This window comes from Thalassophryne amazonica, chromosome 18 (genome assembly GCF_902500255.1).
Source record: "Thalassophryne amazonica chromosome 18, fThaAma1.1, whole genome shotgun sequence".
Taxonomy (NCBI): domain Eukaryota; kingdom Metazoa; phylum Chordata; class Actinopteri; order Batrachoidiformes; family Batrachoididae; genus Thalassophryne; species Thalassophryne amazonica.
Window position 1 is genome coordinate 56,196,538 of NC_047120.1, and position 26,479 is coordinate 56,223,016.

The following is a 26,479-nucleotide window of genomic DNA, read 5'->3' on the forward strand; positions in this document are numbered from 1 at the left end:
ACCTGATAGAGGAATGTCATTCCTGCTGCTTGTATTCATAACCTTGTTCTTTTGGTCATTACCCAAAGTTCATGACCACAGGGGAGGATAAGAGTGTAACTCCACTGGTAAATTGAAATCATTGATTAAATCTGTGTTCATATGGCTACTTTTTTCAGAGTAGTGCAAAGATTCCATATAAAATTTTAGATTTTTAGTTGGCTTTTTTTTCCTCTTTTTTTTTTTTTTTCTTTTTTTTTTTTTTTTTTTTTGAAAAAATTGATATGGCCTAAATTTGATTCATATGTTATCTCTGGAAATGTGAATTCTGTAAATGTAGTGAGAGCTCTGAGAAGTGTTCTTTTGGGAAGAGTGTAAACATTCCAAATGTTTATTTTTGCATTGATTTGGGCCACCCCTATACATGGTCAAAATTGGAATCATATTATGTCTTTAAAATGTGAAAGCCGTTAATATGGTCAGAGTGCTAGTCTGATGTTTTTAGAGTAGCGTGAACATTGTGAAATATTTATTTATTTTTGCATTCACTTGGGCCATTTCCATCTGTGGTGCAAATCTGCTTCATTGTATCTTTAAAATATAAATATGAATATTGTGAAAGTAGTCATATCTGATGTTGCTGGAGTAGTGCAAACATTCCAAATTATTTATATATTTTTGCATTTGGGCAACTTGTGTGTGTGTGTGTGTATATGTATATATATATATATATATATATATATATATATGGCCAAAAGGAATGTAATTGGAGCACTGAAATGCAATGTTTTTGGAAGAATGTAAGCATTATAAGTTATTTATTTTTGCATTGACTTGCATATATGGTGCAACTCTGATTCATAACGTATGTATGTATGCATGCATGCCTCTTGCATTTATGGTCCATATGTAATTCATATCTTCATTTCAGACAGGAGGAATGACAGGACAGGAATGTGAACCATCCAGATGAAAATTATGTGCTTAAAACGTCTTTTACATTTGACACATATAGTTACACAACAATTACAGTAAAAGAACTCATAAATACATCATCATGAGCAGATTTATGTTTTACTAAGGGCATTCACATTTATATATGATTTGATATTTTGCTTACACAGTTAGGTCTCAGCTTTATAATGTAAAGTAATTTTCTTCCCTGCGTGATCTGTATAAAAAGATACATTTAGGTTCATATAGTGTTACATTCCTACTCATGTATACTGTGTTTCCTCAGCAGCTGGGACAACCAACTGTGAAAGGATTTCAAAATAGATTTAACAAAAGTATAAATATGACAGAAGTAATAATGCCACAAACTTTCATTTCACGGTCTGAAATATGTACAGATTATGTTTGGCTAAGGTTTATGCTTGTGTCTCAGTGTGACAGACTTTGTGTTGCTATTTTTCAGGGTGTAGAGCAGCGCTGCACCAACATCTGTAAGAGGCTGGTGGGAGGAGAAGAAAAAATAAAGAGCCAGTTCAAAACAGATAAATCAGATTTATGATTAATGCACACAAGTGTTTTGCAAAGATAATGCATGCATTCATTCAATGCTTTTACACCTTACCTGTGAGTCAGAAGGGACAGATTTCCTCTGTGGAAACAAGAGTTTGTTTAAGATATATGATAATAATAAATAACTGCGTGTGTGTGTGTGTATATGTATATATATATATATATATATATATATATATATATATATATATAGCACCTAGAAAGTATTCACACCACTTTTCCCACATTTTGTTTTGTTGCAGCCGTATTCCTTATTCATTTTCTCCCTCAAAATTCTACTCACAACACCCCATAATGACAACATGAAAAAAGTTTTTGTTATTAATTTTTGCAAATATATATATATATATATATATATATATATATATATATATATATATATATATATATAAACCCTAAGAACTCACATATAAGTATTTGCTCAATACTTTGTTGATGCACCTTTGGCAGCAATTACAGCCTCAGGTCTTCTTGAATATGATGCCACAAGCTTGGCGCACCTATCTTTTGGCAGTTTTGCCCATTCCTCTTTGCAGCACCTCTCAAGCACCCACAGCATGATGCTGCCACCACTATGCCCTATTGTAGGGATGGTGCCTGGTTTCCTCCAAACATGATGCTTGGCATTCATGCCAAAGAGTTGAAGTCTTTGGCTCATCAGACCAGAGAATTTTGTTTCGCATGGTTTGAGAGACCTTCAGGTATCTTTTGACAAACTCTAGGTGGGCTGCCATGTGCCTTTTAGTAAGGAGTGGTTTCCATCTGGCCACTCTTCCACACAGGCCTGATTGGTGGATTCTTGCAGAGATGGCTGCCCTCCTGGAAGGTTCTCCTCTTTCCACAGAGGAATGCTGGAGCTCTGACAGAGTGACCATTGGGTTCTTGGTCACATCCTTGACTAAGGCCCTTCTCCCTTGATCAATTACTTCAGACGGGTGGCCAGCTCTAGGAAGAGTCCTGGTGGATCTGAATGTCTTCCATTTACGGATGATGGAGGACACTGTGCTCATTGGGACCTTCAAAGCAGAAGAAATGTTTCTGTACCCTTCCCCAGATTTGTGCACCACAAAGCATGTGTGCTTAGGACACCCAAATGGCTAGCACCAGCCCTGCTTGAGACTTTTCCTTTGATTTCATGCTTGGTTTGTGCTCTGACATCCATCAGTGGAAACAGGATGCACCTGAGCTCAAGTTTGAGCATCATAGCAAAGGCTGTGAATACTTAATGTACATGTGATTTCTTAGTTTTTAAAAAAATATATTTCATAAATTTGCAAACGTAAAAAAAAGTTTTTCACATTGTCATTATGGGGTATTGTGTGTAGAATTTTGAGGAAAAAATGAATTTCATCTATTTTGGAATAAGGCTGTAACATAAAAAATGTGGAAAAAGTGAAGCGCTGTGAATACTTTCTGGATGCACTGTGTGTGTGTGTGTGTGTGTATATATATATATATATATGTGTGTGTGTGTGTATGTATATATACACACATGTACCAGAGTTATATATATGTATATTAAAATATGCCTCACTCTTGTGTAGATATGTATGTTTCTGTGTATCGGTTCCATGGCTTGAATCCAGTCGTCGTATGTTTGTTTGTCCTCTGCATTGCTATTATGTGCTCTGCAACCACAGAAAAATACACAAAGCACATTACAGCATCTGTCCATCATGAAAATACTGTATTCTCATAAATAACATGCATTCACTCAAACAGTTACTGCCTGCCAGCCAAAAAAGAAATAGAACAGAACATTTGAGATCATAAAATAAACTGTATACTACTCGAAACTGTGAGACTTATGATCATGACATCTGTCCAAACAGTACTCTATGAGGGACTTCCAGTAAAATCAGCAGTAAGTGTGATGTAAACAAACATTTTAAATGTGAGCTATGAGGTTTCTTTTATGTATGAATGGTGACTAGATTATCATTATTATTTTACGTTTACTTTCTGTTTTCTGGTTGGTGCAGCATGGTGGCCAAGTGGTTAATGCACTGGCTTTTAAAATATAAGTTTCCGGATTCAAGATCACCGATGCCTGTTCTAGGCACAATGTGGAGTTGTGTCAGTAAGGGCATGTGAAGTAAAACCTGTGCCAAATCAACATGCACATCCATACCAAATCTGCTGTCGTTAGGCTGAGTAAAAACAGAGAAGGCGAAAGAAAGAACTTTCTGACTCAACTGTACTTTTAAAAAGTACAGCCAGAATTTTGTAAAGCTTTTTCAACTTTTAATAACAATGAACAAGCCAATACTTGGCTGAGGTGCCCCGCCTGTTATGCTGATGCGGCATGGTAACAAAATAAACAAATGAGTATGAATGGAGTCAATTTCTGTGGTCCTATTTTATGGCAGGAGACAGTGAAAATGAGTGGGAAAGAGTAGTTTTCATTCATTTTTATGCGTGACCTTGACCCTAAGGTCAAATGCAGTTGGCACAGGGTAGCTGGGATGAATGATTTGATATGGTGATCAATGCAAATTTAGGCTTTAGAAGAAAAATTTGGTGCTGATAAAGCAAAATATACCCCAAAAGTTCTATTTTTTTATCCATTTGCATGTTTGACCTTGACCCTGAGCTTCCAGGTCAAATGTAGCATGCTAAAGGGAGTCAGAATACATGATTTGCTGTAGGTGTTTAATACAAGCGTAAGTTCTAGATTTGATATTTGTAGAGGAAAAAGTGTAAATTAGATGTGTGTCTGTTGGCTGTAACCTTTGAAATCTGGGTCAAGGTCATATGCCTATATGTCACATTTGTGTCAATTTACAACATGATACAGGTAAGTAATGTCTCAGAAAGGGGCAACGGGAAATCTAGGGCGTTCGAAATGTGACTTGCACGGAGTCCATTTCAATGGTCCCCCTTATTTCATGACGGGGGACAAAAAGTAAGTACTTCAGCTTCTGCCTGTTTTTTCATTCTGGGTTGAAAAAAGGGAGAAGCTGAAGGGACTTGCTACTACTAATAAATTTGGAATTAATAACTGAATAACTGGAATAAGTGGGTATAGAAAATGGATGGATTTATTCCTCAGCAAACACTGTTTTTATTATTTGGTGGAAATGACTGAAATATCCTAAATGGCATTTGGACCATTAATAGAGATTCCAACAATTTCCTATGTATAGATTTAGTAGCGTAATGGCATCCTGCAGAGAATGAAGCGACACACCTGTGCGTGTTGTAATCTCAGCTTTTCTGTTCGTTGTTTACATAGAAATACTGGTTGTGCATGCACGCTCACTGCATGTGAGTCCTATTCTGTATAATCATTGCTTCTCCCTGCATTTATATAACGCTCCGTCAGACGCTCAGAGCGCTTTACAGTGATGCCTTACATTCACCCATTCACACACCAATGTCAGGGCGCTGCCATGCAAGGTGCTCACTACACACCGGGAGCAACTCTGGGATTAAAGCCCTTGCCCAAGGGCCCTTAGTCATTTTCCGGTCAGGCTGGGGTTTGAACAGAGAATCCTCTAGTCTGAAGGCCAACGCTTAACCACTAGACCATCAACTGTTAAACCTGTTAAAGGCCTCTAACCGCTGTTCCTTATTGTTAAATTATCCTTGACAAAGGACTGCTGAATGGCCCAAAGAGGGAAGCTCTGTTTTGGTCCTGAAATGTGGCTGGTAGTGTGACATCTAGTGGCAGATAGTCATGCACAACACCTTGAAAGATCTCTCAAAGACCAAGAGCAGCATTGAGAATTCTGCTAATTCGCTATATTGGCTTCATTTATGAGTAGCCAATCCTGAAAACAAGCACACCAAAGCTGCAGAAATGAAGAGGGTAAGACTATTTACATTTTCTTGCAAATATGTTGCAGGATGTTGCAGGATGTTGCAGGGGAGGTGATGGTCTAGTGGTTAAGGTGTTGGGCTTGAGTCCAGAAGATCATGGGTTCAAATCCCCGCCTGACTGGAAAATCACTAAGGGCCCTTGTAAAGCGCTTTGAGCGTCTGATGTAGATGGAAAAGCGCCATATAAATGCAGTCCATTTACCATTTAGGATGAGCCTTTATTTTTTTATTCATAGCCATAAATCTCGTTCTGTGTCTCGTAACTCACATTTCTCTCTCGATAAGCCTCCTCTGCAGCTCGCCTTCCTTCATGGCATCGAGGAAGCGGCCTCTGACAGCCAGAGCAGCGGTGGCCTGTGATGAGTTGAGCTGGATGATGGCCAGAGAAAGACGGGACAGCGCCACCGAGCTGAGAAAGAGGGTCACACTTTTATGAGCCTCTCTACCCAAATCCTTCATGAAATGATTTATGATCCCGATTCAGTAAACGAAGCAGTAGGATGAGCATGAGAATGTTGTTTGCTGATGAGAAAAGGTCACACTTGTACATAAAGGTCACAAGCATATGCACAGTTATGATAAGTAAAGCACAAAATGGTATTTAAACAACGGAAGCATTGTGATTATGTGAACAGTGTCTTTACCTGTCATCAGTAACTTCTTGTTCTGTGGTTATTACTCTGAGCATCATCTGTCCGTTCCTCAGCCTGTACCTGATCTGGAGCTGGATGGAAACGTGGCTGCTAGAGGCCGGGACTGATCCCAAAAAGCAGCACAAACACATACGCAACACTTTAAAATGCAATGAAAACTCACAGTTCTGTTCTGTCATCTGCGGGATGTCAGTTAGCAAATGAAAAGGAACTTTTTCCAGCATCTTTCTCGACTCTCATTCAGGTTAAATCAGAATTAGAATAGAATTTATTGCCAAGTAAGTTCTCACATACAAAGAATTTGATCTGGTGTCATTGGTGCATAAACAACAATAAAAAGAAAAGGGAAAAAAATTACATATTTACAAATACAGATTTATTTGTAAAACCCACCACACGTTTCAGTAATGCGGCTATACCTACCAAGCAACCACTGATGTCAGGAAACTATATGTTCCCATAATGCATTGAGGCATGTGTGTCTAAATGCTAAAACCTTCAAAATTAGTGGATTACTTTAGAACTAAAACATATAGCTGATATTTTCATTTTGTAAAATGACAGGCGTGAAGTTAATTCCAATAACTTGTCTGGAATTAGTTTGTTTAAAATTTTAACCATAAGTCAAAACTGTCTGCCTGTGCATGACTCCAGTGATATGCCGGCAAGTCTGTATGGTGTGAAGATAGGTTATCTCCCCCCTGTCTTGTTCTCTTTCTTTCTCTCTGGTAGTCAGCTCTCCTCTTCCTGTAGAGGATAGAGCTCTATCATTCATGGCCAGCTGTCTGCTACAAAACATATAACAGTAGGCACTAAAATCTTTGATTCCAGACTTTACACATATTTTTAACTGTTAAGTTTTTTTTTACTATGCCCGCAAAAATATGTTAGCAGTCTAAAAGTGATCAGAACTAAATTTATCGGAAGCTAATTGGTTCGCTGATGGTTTTCAAAGTTATCTGAAAAGCTAATCTGCTAACGAAAACGTTAGCTTTGATAATTAGCAGAACCTTGCCCACCACTGTGTACAGTGAACTGTTAAAGCCTGAGTTACGAGTGTATCACTTACTTCTGTTTCTTCTCGTCCTCGACTCGTGCATTCCACCTGGTTCCGGTACCAGTTCCATATACTCCAGGATCCCAGCTCGTTTTCCACCTTTAAAGCCGGATTGACCTGTAGCCCCATATTTTCCACCGCTTCATTCAGGCTGACTCTCCATTCTGCAGGCATCCCCAGCTCAGCACTTTCTGTTCATTTATTATTATTGTAAATAAATCTCTTTTCCATTCACAACCAGTTCTCTTCCTTGCTCCCTAGAGTTTGGGTCCATAGCCTGTACCGGTTCTGTCCTATCCGGACCTCTAACCACAACACATACATCCTTATTGATGCTATACTTACCAGCCTAACTGCCTCCATATTTATACAGTGGATCTAAGATTATATTTGTAGTAAGATGCTTTTGGGAAACATGGCACTTGTGTCCACAGACTTCCCAGTGTGGTCATCAGACTGTCATTTCAAGTTTTCTTGGATGCAATAATAGAAGTCAAGCACGACCTGTCATGCTGCTGCCTGTGACATTTCTGAATGGCGGCACGACACCCAACTGAAAGTGCCAGTTGGTTAAGGTCATTTTTCTCACCTCCTGTCTTGGCATCTTTGGCTCCAAACTGGAATGTGATTTCCGTATTTGGCGGCACATTTCCCACCTCTCTTGTCCCTTTATGATCTGCCTCTCGCTCTCCTTTCACACGTCTAGAGCGTAAAAGAATAATAATCATGACTACTGGCTCAGATATTCATTTATTTTTTGCTTTGTGCTCTTTAATGTGCCAAAACCTACACCAAGATTTAGGAATATTTCTTTTTTTAAAGGTTTTATAGTCTGCAAAATTAGATATGACTGCGGGTTCATGTTAAATATCCTCCAAGTCCCACTATGTGTGTTCATCTGAAAGCTCTGTTGCAATAAGCAACATTTGCTGTAGTCTGCAAAAACCTCATTGGAGACATGTGGGTCATATGTTACAAAGGTCCACATGTGAACTTTAGCTTGGTCTGTGAGACGTGCCCACTTAGCGTGTGCGTGTGTGTGTGTGCTATAGACTCACAAAGGAAATTTAATCCTAACATCACATGCTTGATGAAGGTAGCTTCTGTGTAAAGAAGCCTGCCAGAGACTAGTGGTTAACAGTCTTCTCATAGCTACATAATCTCATTAAATGTATAAATACAGTGTATAATTATTATAAGTTGTCACCTCATGGCACTGAGGTCTTGACTGTATTCACCCCATGAGCAAGCACATTGGCAACAGCGGTTGGAAAAACTCCCCTCAGGTGGTTAGTTTTTTTAAAGGAAGAAACCTCAAGCAGAACAGACTCGGTGAGTGGCCATCTGCTATGGCCACTCAAACAAGACAAAACAAAAAGCATGACGCACGATTTATAGGACATGCAATGAAAGAAATGTTGGAGCTAAACAGCAATACATAGTCCAGTATTAACACTGACAGGATAATGAAAAAGACAACAAAAAGGTGCCAATTAGCATCCCAGTGAGACAGAATATTTGAAAATCAGTGATTGTATTAAAAGTCAGTTTAGTTTTCCTTTCCTCCTTCAGTTTAATTTTGTGGAGATTACGTAGTAAACGTATACATTTTTGAAACACGCGCACAGTTACCAATCAGAAAATAGATTATTCCATTTTCCCGTAAGCAGCCATGGTGGCTATCTTGGATTTGTAATAATAGTGGTTTATAGATGACCTAGGATCTTGATTCCAGTGGCTAAATACACATTTTGCAGGGCCCCAGAATCCAATGGTCCTAATTATGAAAATGCACATGTGGGCAAAGTCAATCAATTATCCATGATGGCAGCTCATAAATGCGACTTTGCCCACATGTACATTTTTCTAACTGGCCCTATTGGATTCATTGCCGCTGAAAATGTGTATCTAGCCACTGGAATCAAAATCCTATCTTATTTATAGTAGAAGTCAAGATATCGAAAAAAAAAATCCAATTTTAAGTCACCATTTTTACAAATCGGGAAAATGTAATCATCCATTTTCTGATTAGCTCACCTTAGATATAATTTACTTTTTACATGTTTATCACATTTTCATTTTCTCAAAGGATATATTATTTAGTCTGTAATGATACATGACTGCACCTAAAAACTGCTGAGTATCATTATTACTATGGCACAGCATTATGGCCTTAGCGAAAACTAAGAAAACGATAAACCAGCCATTGTGATTAGTCTGTTTTTTAAACACCTGTTGGCCAATATGAACATGTTTATAAGATGTATATCATGACCTCTTTAAGTATTTCTATAATATTAATTTCTTACAGTGTTTTGGGCAGCAATAACGTTACTCCACAGTGTGTAGCTATCGGCCGGTTCTCAATGATCTCTTCAAACTGTGGGTGAAGTTCATGAGGTCTTGCAATGACCACCTAAAAAAAGATTGTACACGCACATAAACACAGTGTGAGAAAAATGGTGGCAATGAACAAAAATCTGACATACTGTAATTGACGAGACACATTACCACGAATGCCATGACAGTATTTCTCGCTTACTTTCCCTCCAGTGCGATCGGCGAGTTTTCCCAGCTCATCCAGCCTGCAGTCTGTTCCCGCTATGGACATCACAGACACTGTCACACTAGTGGAAGAAGAATATTTCAGCATGAAACTCACCACAGCGCAAAGGGACATAACTCTTCTCATGGATGTTTGTACAGACCCATGATCGGCAGCATATTCGCCCAAGTTCTGGTAGAAGATGGTGGATGAGAGGAGGGTGCGAGCGTCATTGTCTTCCACCTCTAGATTCCCTAGATCTGTGTTGGCCTTCCCATCTGTACAGATAATCACCTTCAAGATCAACAGGGACAGAGTACACTGATTAGAACACAGTAAAAAAAAAAAAAAACCTCTAAAGCACTTTCAGGGTGTGTATTTTACATTTGACACCAATAACTCAATTCAAGGTGGATCTGAATTTTGATTTTCCACAAGTTTTACACCGGATGTCCTTCCTGACACAACTTCACATTATATGGAGAATTTCCACTCTGGAAATGAGCGCACTTAACCGCTTGGCCAACAGCCTTTTCCCATTTTACATTTGACAGCAGTTAAGTAATTACATAAGTTTTAACCATTGACTTTAATTAAATGTATTGTGTCAGCAGGTTAACATAAAAAAATAAGTTCTTCTAATTAAATGCGCTTGTATTATTAGACAAAAGTATTTTAGCCTAACAAAGATGTGTTTTAGGTCATGAAACAAATAATACTATACAAATAATGAATGTTTATGAGTTCAATGGTACGAATATTTCATGAGGTAAAAGACAGAAGGTTCCATTCAACGAGGTGAAGCCGAGTTGAATGGTACATTCCAGCTTTCACTGAATTAAATATTTGTTCTATTGAAAGAATCTGCAAACATTCATTATTTGTTTTATATAACAGCTAAAACAGATTATTGCCATTTGATATTATATTAATTTATAAACAGCAGAAATCGGACTTCCATTTTGGTGTGCGTTACTGCTGCTTTGAGATCACCAGTCCAACATGAATTTTAAATAGGAGTCCAAAATTGTTCTCAGTCAACTTGGAGAACAGTTAGATAGTCCATGATACTTCCAAAAAAAAACAAAAAAAACGACTTTGTGTACTTCCTCAGTCCAGCAAAAAATTAATGCTGGATTATGGTTGCAAATATCTATTTTACTGGGTCTGCAAACATGTTGCCAGTTAAACGCCTTTGTAAAACTCAATTTGCGACTGTAAAATCCAGCATTAATGTCCGCAAATCATCAGACAGGGGATTATTCCCATTCTCATCCAATTCCATCATTTCCACGCTTTATTTTTCTGTAAGTAATTTGGTCGGCGAAGTTTACCATAGCAACAGCGTAGTTTCTCTCACTTTCAGCTGACAGCACTATTATTGACATCTGCATAGCAACGCAATCAGTGTGCTGAGTAATACGTCGTTTCTCTCGCTCTCAGCTGACAGCGCCATTATTGACATCTGTGTAGCAACGCGATCAGGGTGCAAAGTAATACGTCAAATGTGAAATGGTTGAATATTTTGCCACTGTCAATGCGATATTTTATGGTCGGAAATCTCACACGATTAACCATTTAGATTTGCGGAACAAATGTAATTGGATTAGAATTGTTTTGTGTGTGTGTTAGAAGAATTAGCGCCGTCAATTAGCTCCTTCAAATCGTCGTCCACCATCAAAACAAACTCCACCATGTATAGCCAAATGCCGCCCCCACTACTGTGTGCGTGGGCGAGGTTCGCAGTGTGCAATGGTACAAAACATATGGAACCATATTTGCACGCTTAATGCAACGCAACACAAATGGGACAAATAATCCCTGTCACGTGACATACAAAGCACCAATCAAATGACAAGGATCCACTCAGCCGTTATATAATTCAGGATATCAGCAGCAAACGTGTAAGATATATACAAATGTTCATCATCTAAATAAGAGTTAAGTGTTACCTTTGACCCTGGCAGTCTTGATGCCATGGTGACTGCTATGAGAGCAGCTGGACCCAGAGCTGTGGTTCCGAAAGCAGATAATCTTTCAGAAAATGGAGTAATCACAGCATACATGTATTATTTACATGACATACATGTTATCACATTATGTTCTAATCTAACCACCCCAAGGGTATTTGTTCTTACCCCCAAATTTCATTCCATAAATATTCCTTCATCTGACACAGTGGCGGCGGACTAGGGAACTGAGTTGCTATGTTTTTAAGATAACCGCTGTCAGCCAACTCGGCACCGCTCAGCTTACGGGATGCAAAATCCTTGTATCCGTGTATTGTCACCTGGCAATGCAAACATCAGAGGAGGAACAGCAGTAATAATCACACATTTTATTATTGCTTGTCTCACAGTGCTGATAGTAAACATACATTTTGACTTACAGTAAAACTATAATAAAAAAACCCAATAAGAAAAAAAATTAACAGAAGTATTTTTAGACGTGGGCCTTCGAGGTGTCCTGCGGGGGGTGGGGTGGGGGTGGGAGGTTCAGTCACTTCAGACCTGTTCCCAGTGGGTGTTGGACTCCTCCAGGGCTGCCCCTTGTCACCAATCCTGTTCATGATGTCCGTAAACAGGATTTCAAGGTGCATTCAGGGACTGGAGGGTGTCCAGCTCAGTTACCTTCAGAATTGCACCTTTGCTTTTTACAGATGATGTGGTTCTGTCATCAGACAATGACCTCCAATGCACAATGGGCAGATTTGAGGTCAACTGTGACCAAATATGAGACCATGGTTATTTCTCAGAAAAGGGAGGATTGTCCCTTCTGGGTCGGAGGGAGTTACTGCCCAAGTGGAGGAGCTTAAGAATTTCGGGGTCTTATCAATGGTTGGAGTGTGAATTCGATAGATGGATTGGGACTGTGCCTCATGTTTTATGGACACTGTACCGGATTGTTGTGGTGAAGAAGGAGCTGGCCCGGAAGGCCAGGTTTTTGATATACCAGTTGATTTACACTCCTATCCTCACTTATGGTCATGAGCTTTGGGTAATGACCGAAAGAACAAAGTCGTGGATACAAGCAGTGGAAATGAGATTCCTCAATTGGGTATCTGGGCTTATACTCCGGGACAGGGTGAGAAGTCTAATTATCCAACAGGGACTCTGAGTAGAGCTGCTGCTTCTTCACATCGAAAGCAGCCAACTGTGGTGGTTTGGACAGCTGGAGGATGCCTCCTGGTTGTATCACTAGGGAGGTCTTCCAGGCACGTCCAACCAGGAGGAGATCTCTGAGGAAAACCCAGGACACACTGGAGGGATCATACACCTTGGGATCCCTAGGAAGAGTTAGGCAATTTTCATGAGTATAGGGAAGTGTGGGTGGAGCTGATTGGTCTGCTGCCACTGCAACTCAAACCCAGATAAGCATCAAAAAATTAATGAATTAATGTTTTAATGTAAAAACAGAGACAGACAATATTTTTTTCAGATCAAGCATAAAATATTTAATATAATATAAAAAATTCATAATAGTTATTTTATGTTGCACCCTAACACCATACATATAAACAAAGTAATTAAAAGAATAAAATACAGTAACAACAATATAATATCAATCATTTAAAATATTTAAATGAAAAAATTAAAATAAGAGTACATACAATTAGAAATAAAACACACACACACACACACACACACACACACACACACACACACACACACACACACACACATATATATATATATATATATATATATATATATATATATATATATATATACAGTACACACACACACACACACACACACACACATATATATATATATATATATATATATAGTATATTCTGTACCTCGTTGTTGAAAGTGATGAGTCCCACTTGCATCTCTGGTTGTTGCTCACTTAATGATTTAACACACTGTAATACTGCTTCTTGGACAAACTGTTTGAAATACATTGATTAAAAAAAAAAAAATCACCAACTGCATTTTAACATTTCTAAACAGCTGATATTATTTTACGCCTTATTTCAGTCAGTCATTTAACATAGAATATGCCACTGCCCATAGCACACACTAACAAGGATCATATCACTTCAGAAAGTAAAACCATCCGTATACCACATGATGATATGATGCAATTGTGCTGTAATGTGGGCATTACAGATGACAGCATCTTTCTTCATGCAGAGGAGAAGGTTGTCCCATACTCGTATGTGGTCAATGCAGACCTTGAGTGAAGAAATAATCCTGCAGCAAGGCCATGTTTTTCAAAGCATTCAAAATGTTACTGTGTGTGCATAAGCTATACGTTTACTTCCTGTTTGATTATTTTCTGTGCACTTTACCATTTTGCCAAGCAGACTCAGAAAATTGACACACAAAATATAAAATAACACCCTATGTGAGGTGCATTATTATCATTATCACTGGGTATTTATGTGGATAATAATAAATATAGAAACACATTTATTTATTATAGATTTAGTTCAGTCAGTGGGAAGGCGACTGACAGCGTCTGCCTCACCTTTTTCACTGACTTGGTCGCATGTGCTGCCGAAGGTATTTAATTATTTACCTAATGCACAGAAATAATCAATCCGTAGGAAGGAATTGTATGTTGCTCACTCACAATAGCATTTCCAGTTCTATAATTAATTTTTTTATTTATTTTATGCCTTCTGGTCAGTCCAAGGATCTATGGTTGTGGACATTTTCCTGTGTGCACCATGGAAGTCTGGTCCTTTCAAGGTGATTTTCAAGAGATTTTTCATATTTCTTTTGGCTGTTCTAATTTTGGATTTCAACTACAGAAATGTGCCTCTCAACCTCACACAAATTGTTTACAGAAATCTGATGGCAATTCAGGACTTCGCCAAATCAGGAACTTCAGCGTGCACTGGGGCGGTTTGCAGCGGAGTGTGAAGCGTCCGGGATGAAAATCAGCACCTCCAAATCCGAGGCCATGGTTCTTGACCGGAAAAAGGTGCTTTGCCCTCTTCAGGTTGGTGGAGTGTCCTTGCCTCAAGTGGAGGAGTTTAAGTATCTCGGGGTCTTGTACACGAGTGAGGGACAGATGGAGCGTGAGATCGATAGAAGGATCGGTGCAGCATCTGCAGTGATGCGGTCGCTGTATCGGACCGTCGTGGTGAAGAGAGAGCTGAGAAGGGGGGCAAAGCTCTTGATTTACCGATCGATCTACGTTCCGATCCTCACCTATGGTCATGAGATTTGACTCATGACCGAAAGAACGAGATTGCGAGTACAAGCGGCCGAGATGAGTTTCCTCCGCAGGGTGGCCTGGTGCTCCCTTAGAGATAGGGTGAGGAGCTCGGTCACTCGGGAGGAGCTCGGAGTCGAGCCACTGCTCCTCCATGTCGAAAGGAGTCAGTTGAGGTGGCTCGGGCATCTTTTCCGGATGCCCCCTGGACGCCTCGCTGGAGAGGTTTTCCGGGCACATCCCATTGGGAGGAGGCCCCGGGGAAGACCCAGGACATGCTGGAGGGACTACATCTCTCGGCTGGCTTGGGAACGCCTTGGGGTTCCCCCGGAGAAGCTGGGGGAGGTGTGTGTGGATAGGGAGGTCTGGGCAGCTTTGCTTGAGCTGCTGCCCCCTCAACCCGACTCCGGATAAAGGGGAAGAAAATGGATGGATGGATGGATGGATGGATGGATGGATGGATGGATGGATGGATGGATGGATGGATGGATGGATGGATGGATGGATGGATGGATGGATGGATGGATGGATGGATGGATGGATGGATGGATGGTGGCAATTTGGCCACAGGTGAGTGTGTTATTTTTTTCTCCTTTTGGCCACTTCTGTTTTGTCTGTGGCCAAATGTGGCACCAGTCATGTAGAAGTTTTGAACATGCTCAAACTGCTGTTATGTGGTCTGAACCAAAATACTCCACACACTGCAATATAACATGCATATCTCTCCAATCTTGGTGTAATGTGTATTTCTATCATATCATCGTGTAGTGTACAGCCAGCTTAAGTCACCAGATATGGATCATATGACCTCCTTAAATATGCATCATTACAAGGAAGACAGTCATAAAGTCATGCAAATCTTTGTACATGCTGATTTAATGCGAATTACATTTTGCTGATTTTAACACCCATGACAGCTAAAAAATTAAATATTCACCTGTATACGGGATCTGTAGACATGACGTTCTCCTAAAAGCACCTTAAAACAACAGTGATAAAACACACTGCAGGTAAATGCCAGCATATAAAAAAGCACCAAAAGTAAAACAAACAGTGTGAGTCATGTGACTTTACCTGTGAGGTGATGCTCATGGAAGCTGAAATATCAATGCAAAAGAGCAGAATAGTGTCTGTGGTCTGGAATTTGTCATCAGGGTTGAGGTGGAAGAGCTCATCCTGGTTGCATTTTGGGCAGGACAGGGGTTCACTGGGAAGGTTGGTCACCTTTTCAGACTGGCAGAAGTAACACCCATTAACCTGTAGATCAAACAGTGATTAAAAGAAGAGACAGACCCAACAGTAGCAGAGTTTCATCAAAATTGGCTTAATCACAGCAGCAAATCTTCAGTAAATGACCTTGTTTCTTGCAGTTCATGTGGAGTTTTTGGCCTGAGGAGGCACCAGGCAATGTTCTTCTGAGATAACTGTCACTTGTCTGATGTTATAATCACTTTCTATCTCTGTGTGTCATTCAAAACCTGTTTTTTTTTTTTTTTTTTTAACCTGAATGACTTAAAATGTATACCATCATGGACCTTTGGAAAAAAAAAAACAATGGATACCTTGATTTCACCACTTGAGATACAGATTGAGTAACTGGGTTTGCAAATGTCCTGGATCAAAACTAAAATCCAGACTTTCAGTGACTTCCTGGACTTGGCCATCAGACGTGTTGAGGTTGTACAGACATTCACTTATTTATAAAATTTTTAAGTTGAGTAATCTCAAAAACTGTGTGCAGTTGGTTTCTGTGAGTTCTTAGGTTTTCACAACAACAGGTACTTTACAAACCCATTTACAGCTAGAATCAATCAAACTAATCTCAATCAGATGTTTCATTATGTTATAGTCAATAAAACATCTACTTGACTGCCTGGAGGAATTTGTCATTCACCCACTAGTGATTGCAAAAGAGATTTCCTGTTATTTTTCAAACTGGAAAGCCAAGCTCCTTAATAATGTTACTATGTACAATATATCATAAATAGGACAAATAAAAGAATTACCACATTGGTATAGTAGGAGTCCACCACAGAGCCACATTGGGAGCAGGAGGTGGGTTCTCCTTGTATGGGCTGTACTGAAAACAAAGATGACACAATATGGGAATGTTACAAAGCTGAAAGTGGAAGGAAACCCAGTGTAACTTTTCATGGTGATACCTCCTGACCTCGTTCTTCTGAGAGCAGCTTTCCTAAATTGACAAGGATCACATTCGGATTTCCTATCAGAGGCCCTTTATGCTCCAATCCTGATGTTGGAATATGGAAGATTAGAAATATGAAAAATGTTAAAAAAAACAAAACAAAAAACAAAAAAACAAACAAACAAAATAAAACATATACACTTAACAGATAAAAAAAAAACTAAATATACGTAAAAGCCTTGAGATTGAGATTTTCAGAATGTGGGACATAACCATCCATAAGATACCAGTAGTGGGTGGAGGACTTGGGTTAATTAAAAATGGACTGGAAAAAATAAAAAACAAAACAAAAACAAAATAATAATAATAATAATAATAATAATAATTTTATTCCTTGATGGAATGATAGAAGTTGTACCTTTACTAGTTTTTTTTGAAACAGGAGGTGACGCTGAGGTTGACTTCTGAGATGATGAACGAGATGATGATGAGGACAACACCTCTATGTATTCTGGTATTGGCTTCATAAATGAAGGTCTTGAAGGGACGGATGAAGCTAATGTTTGAAATAAAACAGATGTAATTTTAAGTTACTTAATCTTAAAAAGGCAGTGCATTCGGAAAGTATTCACAGAGCTTCACTTTTTTCAGGTTTTGTTATGTTACAGCCTTATTCCAAAATGGATGAAATTCCCCCCCCCCACCCCCACCCTCAAAATTCTACACACAACACCACATAATGACAATGTGAAAAAAGTTTTTTTTTGTTGCAAATTTATTCAAAATTATAATAATAAAAATTAAGAACTCACATGTACATATCAACCCAGCCTTTTTGCCATGAAGCTCAAAATTGAGCTCAGGTACCTCTTGTTTCCACTGATCATCCTTGAGATGTTTCTACAGCTTAATTGGAGTCCACCTGTGGTAAATTCGGTTGACTGGACATGATGTGGAACACACCTGTCTACATATAAGGTCCCACAGCTGACAGTGCATGCTAGAGCACAAACCAAGTATGAAGTCAAAGGAATTGTCTGTAGACTGCCAAGACAGAATTGTCTTGAGGCACAAAACTGGGGAAGTACACAGAAATATTTCTGCTGCTTTGAAGGTCTCAGTGAGCACAGTGGCCTCCATCATCTGTAAATGGAAGAACTTAGAATCCACCAGGACTCTTCTTAGAGCAGGATGCACGTCTAAAGTGAGTGATCAGGGAAGAAGGGCCTTAGTGAAGGAGGTGACAAAGAACCCAATGGTCACTCTGTCAGAGCTCCAGCATTCTCCTGTGGAGAGAGGAGAACCTCCCAGAAGGACAACCATCTTTGCAGCAATCCACCAATCAGGCCTGTATGGTAGAGTGACCAGATGGAAGCCACTCCTTAGTAAAAGGCACATGGCAGCTTTGCCAAAAGGCACCTGAAGGACTCTCAGACCATGAGGAACAAAATTCTCTGGTGTGAAGAAACAAAGATTGAACTCTTTAGTGCAAATGCCAGGAGTCATATTTGGAGGAAACAAGGCACCATCTCTATAGTGAAGCATGGTGGTGGCAACATCATGCTGTGGGGATGTTGTTCAACTGGGAGACTAGTCAGGATTGGGGGAAAGATGAATGCAGCAATGTACAGGGACATCCTGGATGAAAACCTGCTCCAGAGCGCTCTTTACCTGGGGCAACGGTTCATCTTTCAGCAGGACAATGACCCTAAACACACAGCCAAGATATCAAAGGAGTATCTTCAGGACAACTCTGTGAATGTCCTTGAGTGGCCCAACCAGAGCCCAGACCTGAATCTGATTGAACATCTCTGGAGAGATCTGAAAATGGCTGTGCACCGATGCTCCCCTTCAAACCTGATGGAGTTTAATAGGTGCGGCAAAGAGGAATGGGCAAAACTGCCCAAAGATAGGTGCACCAAGCTTGTGGCATCATATTCAGGAAGATCTTAATTGCTGCCAAAGGTGCATCAGGAAAGGTATTGAGCAAAGGGTGTGAATACTTATGTACATGTGATTTCTTAGTTTTTTATTTTTAATAAATTTGTAAAAATAATAATAAAAAAACTTTTTTCATGTTGTCATTATGGGGCGTTGTGAGTAGAAATTACTCCATTTTGGACTAAGGCTGTAACATAACAAAATGTGGAAAAAGTGAAGTGCTGTGAATACTTTCTGGATGCACTGTACGTTCAAAGTCAAAGTCAAAGTGGCTAGAGTTGAGTACAACTCTAAATAAATGGTAAAATGAAAAACTGCTGTCCCATCACCTGCTGTCTGTGCTGGCAGAGGGGTATTATGCAGCTCAGGAAGCAGCTTCACGGTGCCCCCACGGTCTTCTGGGATATCGTATGAGTAGTTTGGGTCACAGAGATGAGTATGTAAATCAGGCTCATCTCTGGGAAGGTCATAGATCTGGTTGTTGGCCACAAAGAAAGGCAGTGGTTGGCTGTAAGGAGATGACTTGGCTGGTCTCATATGCGGTGGAAACAAAGCTTAAAACAAAAACAAAACAAAAAAAAAAAACAAGGAAGAAAGAAAAAAGAGTGTGTTAAACAGCTTTTGACATCTACTACTGAGTTACAGCTGGAGTAAATACAGATCTATGCGCAAGCTCACAAAATGATACCCCCTGCTCTGTGATGACATATTAATGTTCAAATCCTGTATTAAAGAGTCTAACACGTTTGCATGGGCGCAGTTTGGTGGGGGATAGGGGGAACATGTCCCCCCCACCTTTTCAACCAGGGGGGGCAGAATATGGTATGTCCCCCCACATTCTGACATATATGTGTGTACTTGAAACATGCTATGCCAGTCTTAAGTGCAAACCATGTCAGAATAGTATCTTTGTTCCTGCAAGTTCGTATTTTTAGCAGCATTGACTTGTTTACAACACCTGTTTCTTGTTTGTCACATTTGGAATTTTCTGGGACTGCATTTGCCCAGATTTGAAACCAAAAATACTTGCCTCTAGGGACTAGTGTCTACACATATGTATCAATGGACCATATGCTGATTTACTAAATTCTGAAAGTTAGAAAAGGAAATCAGAAAAGCTATCTGGGACCTCAGAAAGCCCATCTGCAATTATTGCTTGATCTCCAAAATCAGTCTATGCAAGCGAAATTATGTTCAGTATGAGTGTTGTCATTAGTGCCACTTTGAAAATTAAATTCATGATAAGTAATTTATCCTAAACTTATGATCTGTTTTTTTTTTTCAAACTTATGCAAAAACAAATCTTGAAAAAAAATACAGTATGCAATAGTTAATAATTAGTATATAATTATGAAAACTCAACCTATCATTCTTTTTGAGTTCTACACATGTGGTGATACCTTATTTACACCAGGATGTTAAAAAAAAAATCAATGCTGGCTATTCTCAGAATAAAGTACTTATATCCACAGTTTCAAATTGCATAAGTCAAATGGTGTCCACTTTATGGTCTTTTCAAAACATTAAAATTACTGTTCTGGATGCTCAGAATGCATCTGAGCTTATCTAGAAACCGTTGGCTTCTGGGGGCCTAAAGCGGCCCCAAGACCCCCAGCTTACCCCCAGCTACAATGATGCCTCACATATTAGGTGCAACTTGCAGATTGAGGATGTTGTCAGAGGGGCTTAAATAATTTTTCTTTCTCATGGGGAACTGCACTAAGGGTTCACTGGTTGTAAGCCCACTGCTTTAACTTCTAGACCATCCATCCACTTTCTATACCCACTTACTCCAATTCACAGTTACGGGGCAGCTGGAGCCTATCCCAGCAGGACCTCTAGACCATCACCTTGTTATATGTCCTTATTCAAGGACAGACAAAATGGGAGATTCCTGCCTTATCTCCCGCATTTTTGTTTGCGCGGGGTGTAATTACTGAAGTGTAACGCATAGTAGCTTCTTTTATCTGTCAGATTATATTGACTTTTCACAGTTACAGTACAAATTGGCAACTCATCTGCCTAATCTAGGAAAATGGATGCAAATGTTACCATGGTGACCTCAACACTTATGGCTGGTTCTGTAATATTATAGCATTAATGTGCAGCTAACTGTCATAGAAGGTTTGCTAATGCATCACATACTAGTAAAGAAAAGCAACAAGTTTGTTTTTGATGTTGCTACATGATTAGCTCGCCACTTTGAAAAACATTTAGTTGCTAAATAAATTTAAGGTTAATTGAAAGGACTGTGCTATACAGTCTTACCTTATAATTGCTTGCAAACTATTTAGCTGTTTTTGGAACCACTTTTCTTCAGTGAAGCAGAATTTGATAAAAAAAAAAAAAAATGACACGGCATAGTAAACTAAAAAAAAAAGTCACTAGCATTGCTAACTGAGTAGAAGTCTAGTATTGCCTAATTAAAACACATTATTTACTCAAAAAGCAGCAAATCTATATATTAAAAGCAAAGTGACCTCTGTGTTTGTGCACATGTGTAATTTCGGTCACAGAGAAACTGGGGAGAGCTGACTTTTGCCATTTGGTATGCTAATGTATTTTGGGTCAAGGATGAACGTAGAGAAAATGGTTTGAAAAGTTGATAGGACTAATATTTTTTTTTGAGAAATTAGGGTATTAGGTAACAACAGTGAAAAATGGACATTGAAATCCCCATTAATCAGTACCTGGTAATCAAACAAACTCTGAACAAGCTAACTAAATATGCTAAATAATAAATACAATTTTTCACAAAACTTTCTCATTATTTCCTGCACTTTCAGTTAAAACCATTATAGAAACTTTGCAGAATTTATTACCACCCTTGAAAAATGTCAGCTACTTATTTTATGAACACTACCCAATCTACAGCCTGTGGATCTTCACGGGCAATGTGCTAGTTAAATGTCAAGACAACTGCATACGGTACCATATTTTTTTTTCACAAGGATGTTCGTATGGCATGCAACCAGGTCTCACATTATCAAACAAGGACATCATTTCTCAGCACGGTGTCACTGCAAGAATGTGTTATGGTCGATTCATTCCACACTGTAGAGGTGACAATTGGTCAATTTCAAGGTAAAAACATTGTTCATTGTTAGGGTTCAGGTTAGTTAAATAACTGAGTGCTGCGTTAATACTAATTTGCAGTTTGCGTATGGTACCGTATCAACAGCAATGGCTAATCTCAAAACCAATTTTAAAAAAAGAGCAATGAGAGATTTCTGATGTCCGCCAGTCTGGATCCAGAACACCTCCAAAACTTAGTGGAGTCTTCCATGCCCCAATATCTATCTGTGGTGCAAATTTGGTGAGAATCCATGAAGTAGTTTTGAAGAAATCTTTCAAAGCTTATATAAAGTGAAACTTGATCCAGAATCCGGATCTGGATCCGCATCACCTCCAAAATTTAATGGGTTCTTTCATGGCCTAATATCTATCTGTGGTGCAAATTTGGTGAGAATCCGTGAACTACTTTTGAAGAAATCCTTCAACGCTTATATAAAGTGAAACTTGATCCAGAATCTGGATCTGGATCCGGATCACCTCCAAAATTTAATTGGTTCTTTCATGGCCTAATATGTATCTGTGGTGAAACGTTGGTGAGAATCTGTGAAGTAGTTTTGAAGAAATCCTTCAAAGGTTATGTAAAGTGAAACTTGATCCAGAATCCGGATCTGGATCCGGATCACCTCCAAAATTTAATTGGTTCTTTCATGGCCTAATATGTATCTGTGGTGAAAATGTGGTGAGAATCCGTGAAGTAGTTTTGAAGAAATCCTTCAAAGGTTATGTAAAGTGAAACTTGATCCAGAATCCGGATCTAGATCCGGATCACCTCCAAAATTTAATGGGTTCTTTCATGGCCTAATATGTATCTGTGGTGAAAATGTGGTGAGAATCCATGAAGTAGTTTTGAAGAAATCCTTCAAAGGTTATGTAAAGTGAAACTTGATCCAGAATCCGGATCTAGATCCGGATCACCTCCAAAATTTAATGGGTTCTTTCATGGCCTAATATGTATCTGTGGTGAAAATGTGGTGAGAATCCATGAAGTAGTTTTGAAGAAATCCTTCAAAGGTTATGTAAAGTGAAACTTGATCCAGAATCCGGATCTAGATCCGGATCACCTCCAAAATTTAATGGGTTCTTTCATGGCCTAATATGTATATGTGGTGAAAATTTAATCAAAATCCGTGCAGTAGTTTTGATGTAATCCCACTAACGGACAGAAGCCACTGATTTTGTTATGTCTTTGGAGGACGTAACAAAATGACATACAATTTTTATGTGTGTTTGATTGAAATGCACCCTGTTCTTTGAAAAGCTCAGAAAAAAAAAAGAAAAAAAAAAACACTTGGAAATTTCAAAATAAGCTACAAGCAGAAATATTAAGCGATCATTTCAGCTCAAAATGCAGCAGTGTGTGAAGCTGCATGTCAATTTCTTGTGTGTGATTGAACAAAGTGTTTTGAAGCTATGAAGTGGTTCAGGCTTTACCTCTCTTTTGGTGAGGGCTCGCCTGTTGGCTGACTCTGTTGGTGTTCGCAGCTGCCATTAATTTGGAGAGAAATTCTGCATTCTCGTAGATGGGTGTAGGGTTCCCATCTTTCTTCACGTTCTTCTTTTCCAGCTGTTCACTGGGTTTGATGGGTAAAGTGTTAGGGGTTGATTTTTGTGTGCCTGTGGTGGATGTTGGAGGAGGTGGAGGAGCAGTGCTCGGACGAATCCGGATGGGAGGGAGGAGAGCTAAATAGCATGTAAACAAAAAGGTCTTATCTCCAGAGGACTGCAATATACATTAAAATAAAAATTATATGGTTACAGTCAGAGAACATAATTTGCTATTGAGCTGTGATGATCATTGACCTGTAAAGGGGGAAAACTGCCAGCGATTAATGCTACTAATAAAGAACTATACTTCCGCACAGTTACCAGTACATATTGTCAGTTTGTTACATATTGAAACTCTGCGCCGCACCATCTTTTCCTTAAATCTGTCATATATTCACATTTTCATGCAAGCAAATACAAAATAAAAGTCTAAAATGAGCAGTTTCTAGCCCATATTTATCTTATATCACGTTGGTTTCTACATGTACAAGCACGAGCCCAGTGCCATGAAACTATTGGGCAGTTTTGTCTAAAAACACTAAACATATATTAAAAGCAAATCTGGATACTATGACTATGATGTGTATATCCAGTTGAAGGTACAATATTGTCATTTTGGTATTTTGTTTGTGGGGTTATTCATTATTCATCTTAATTTATATGTATTGCCCAGAAAAACCATGGCAGCCATTTTCCAAAATGGCCACCATTCAATGTTGCAGTTATAGGGGATGTGGCATTATCTAGAATGGCTAGTTGCATCAAATATTGTACCAGAACTGAGCATTTCATCTTTATAGTAGTCATTTTTTGGTTAATAATCAATATGGTGGCCATTGTGGTAACAATTCTGAATAATAATTAGTAGAAATGTTTAGAGACAAGTAAAATGTGAAAAGGTAAAAGTATATCATTTCCCCAAGGCTGCTTTCTCAATAAAGGCTTATGTTGTTCTATTTATTAAACCAGTTCAAGCTATAATCAGATAATAGATGAAGCAGTACATTGTACTACCATAAAAGTAACTATGTCATTGAAAAGGAAAATGACCAATATGACAATGTTTGGGCAAAATGGCTTCCATAAACAGCTCTCAAGCAATTGCTGCTTTGTTCGCAATATATACTATTTTCAAACAAGCAGGACATGAACAATACAAAATACAAATACAAAATGACTACCGAAATGAGTAGCATATTGACTGTTTTGGACAAAATGACTGTCACAAATAATCTATATAAATCCTAATGGTTTGGAGAAAATGACTAGTCTCTGGCAAGAGAAATATCTAGGTGACACATTCTTTATAGAAATTGTAATACTAAATGGAGACCATTTTGGAAAATGGCCACCATGGCTCTCCTGGGGAAAATTCCAGGGGGTTCAATATCCAGATTTGTTCTTAGAATATATCAGTCTACTGATATCAATTGATTTTACTGCTGAACTATAGAAAATTGTCAGCATTTGAGGATGTTTAACAAGAACCCTCAACTGTATTTAACTGAAAAAGGTAGATAAAATTTTTTGCACAGCATGTCCCCTTTAAGTGCCATTGTCTCCAACTATCCCTGTTTGATTTTCTACATTTCTCAGAGTGCTTTTAGTTGAACTTGTATTCAGCAGGAGTTGATGCGTTTCTTGAAAGAACAATGGTACTAGATTAAGAAGATTAGGCCCAGGAATGCATTTGACTCTATAGGCTAGATTGGTGAAACTCAGTGTAGTAACTGTTCTGAGTGTCAGCCCCAAAGTGGATCTCTGCTTTTAATATTTTTTTTCTTTTCTTTTCTTTCTTTCTTTTTTTTTTAGACCAGTGTCAGTGTTTTAAAAAGCTTCTGAAATCACACCTGAACGTTTAAAACCATTGCCACCGGATCCTTGACCGTCCTTTTGACTCGGTGATGGTGCAACATAAACGAACCCGCAGGCAAATTCCATTTGTGAATCTAACCACCTGTGAGAAAATTAAAATGATTAATAGACCCTCCACATATTGAAACAGATATGTTGAATTTATCAATAAAAATCTTATAGAAGTACAATCCATTTCCAAAGTATTCACAATGCACATTTACTGGGCAAACATCATTTTTAAGTTGACACGCCATTAAATTCAAAGAACATATCGCAAAGTCAAATCCTTTAAGATAAGTGTACTTACACATTTAAATCCTTTCAGTGTTCACTGGATGGTCTGTCCAAGGTGAAACCTTCTCAGAAAGTATGAGAAATGTTTTAGACTATGTGGTGATGAATTGTTTTTCTCTATCTGAATGGCATTCACCTTGTTCAACGGGTTTTTCGTCAACAGTCTTATGATGTCGCTGCAGGTCGGGTACAAAGGTGCAGAACGTCTGGCTTTGACAGGGTTATTGCACATTGCACAATTCTGGGGAAACCTTCCTTGTGCAAATAAAATGATTGTAGAACAAAAGCTGAAGTGATAAGAGGAGTGTGGTGCAGGTAATGAACAAACAAAAAAGTCAAGCTGGTGGTGTCCTTTAAAATCCATTAATACATGGTAATAAACAAAAGTTCTATGAAAGAAGGCTTATATATATATATATATATATATATATATATATATATATATATATATATATATATATATATATATATATATATATATATATTGACAGGATTGATGTAGTAATAATGGAATATCTGTTGTGTGTTGGGGGGTTTGGCTGGACATTTTGGTGTTCTTTTCTTTTCTTTGCTCTCCAGGTGGTATGCAAACTGGTTTTTGTCTGTGGAGAAGGTGCTGGCAGAAGAGTCCTCCACCCTCATCAGCATGATTTGCAGCACCTGTGGATGATGCTCACGTGCAGACTTAAAGACTTTCAGCTGCAGCAGATAATGAGATGGCGTTCTGCATTTAAGCCATGAGTGATTCAAGCAGAATTGCCGGGAACTCGACCTTGTGACGTTCGTTTGTGAGACGCTGAGGACCGCGCCTGGGTTTGACACATCGTGCCTGTGAAGGAGGACGGGTGAGGGACACATGCTGTCAGCACACA

The 26,479-nt window shown here is 38.8% G+C and overlaps 1 protein-coding gene across 2 annotated transcripts; it reads right to left on the reverse strand.

Annotated features, from left to right (window-relative positions):
• Positions 1-222: 222 nt before the first annotated feature.
• LOC117530958 (circularly permutated Ras protein 1-like) lies at positions 223-25,781 on the reverse strand. Of its 2 annotated transcripts, XM_034193923.1 has the most exons (21): positions 25,621-25,781; positions 25,307-25,413; positions 23,343-23,591; positions 19,166-19,390; positions 17,314-17,451; positions 16,920-17,000; positions 16,756-16,829; positions 15,824-16,006; positions 15,687-15,728; positions 13,383-13,472; positions 11,719-11,870; positions 11,533-11,614; positions 9,744-9,874; positions 9,578-9,662; positions 9,345-9,451; positions 7,625-7,737; positions 5,970-6,081; positions 5,594-5,734; positions 3,038-3,131; positions 1,556-1,582; positions 223-1,432 (listed from the first exon to the last, which is right to left on the reverse strand). In XM_034193923.1, exons 2-21 carry the CDS (start codon positions 25,395-25,397, stop codon positions 1,343-1,345), a joined length of 2,307 nt encoding a protein of 768 aa, XP_034049814.1. In that variant the 5' UTR covers positions 25,398-25,413; positions 25,621-25,781; the 3' UTR covers positions 223-1,342. The 2 variants fall into 2 exon arrangements, with proteins under 2 accessions (XP_034049814.1, XP_034049815.1); XM_034193924.1 differs by lacking the exon at positions 23,343-23,591.
• Positions 25,782-26,479: the final 698 nt, after the last annotated feature.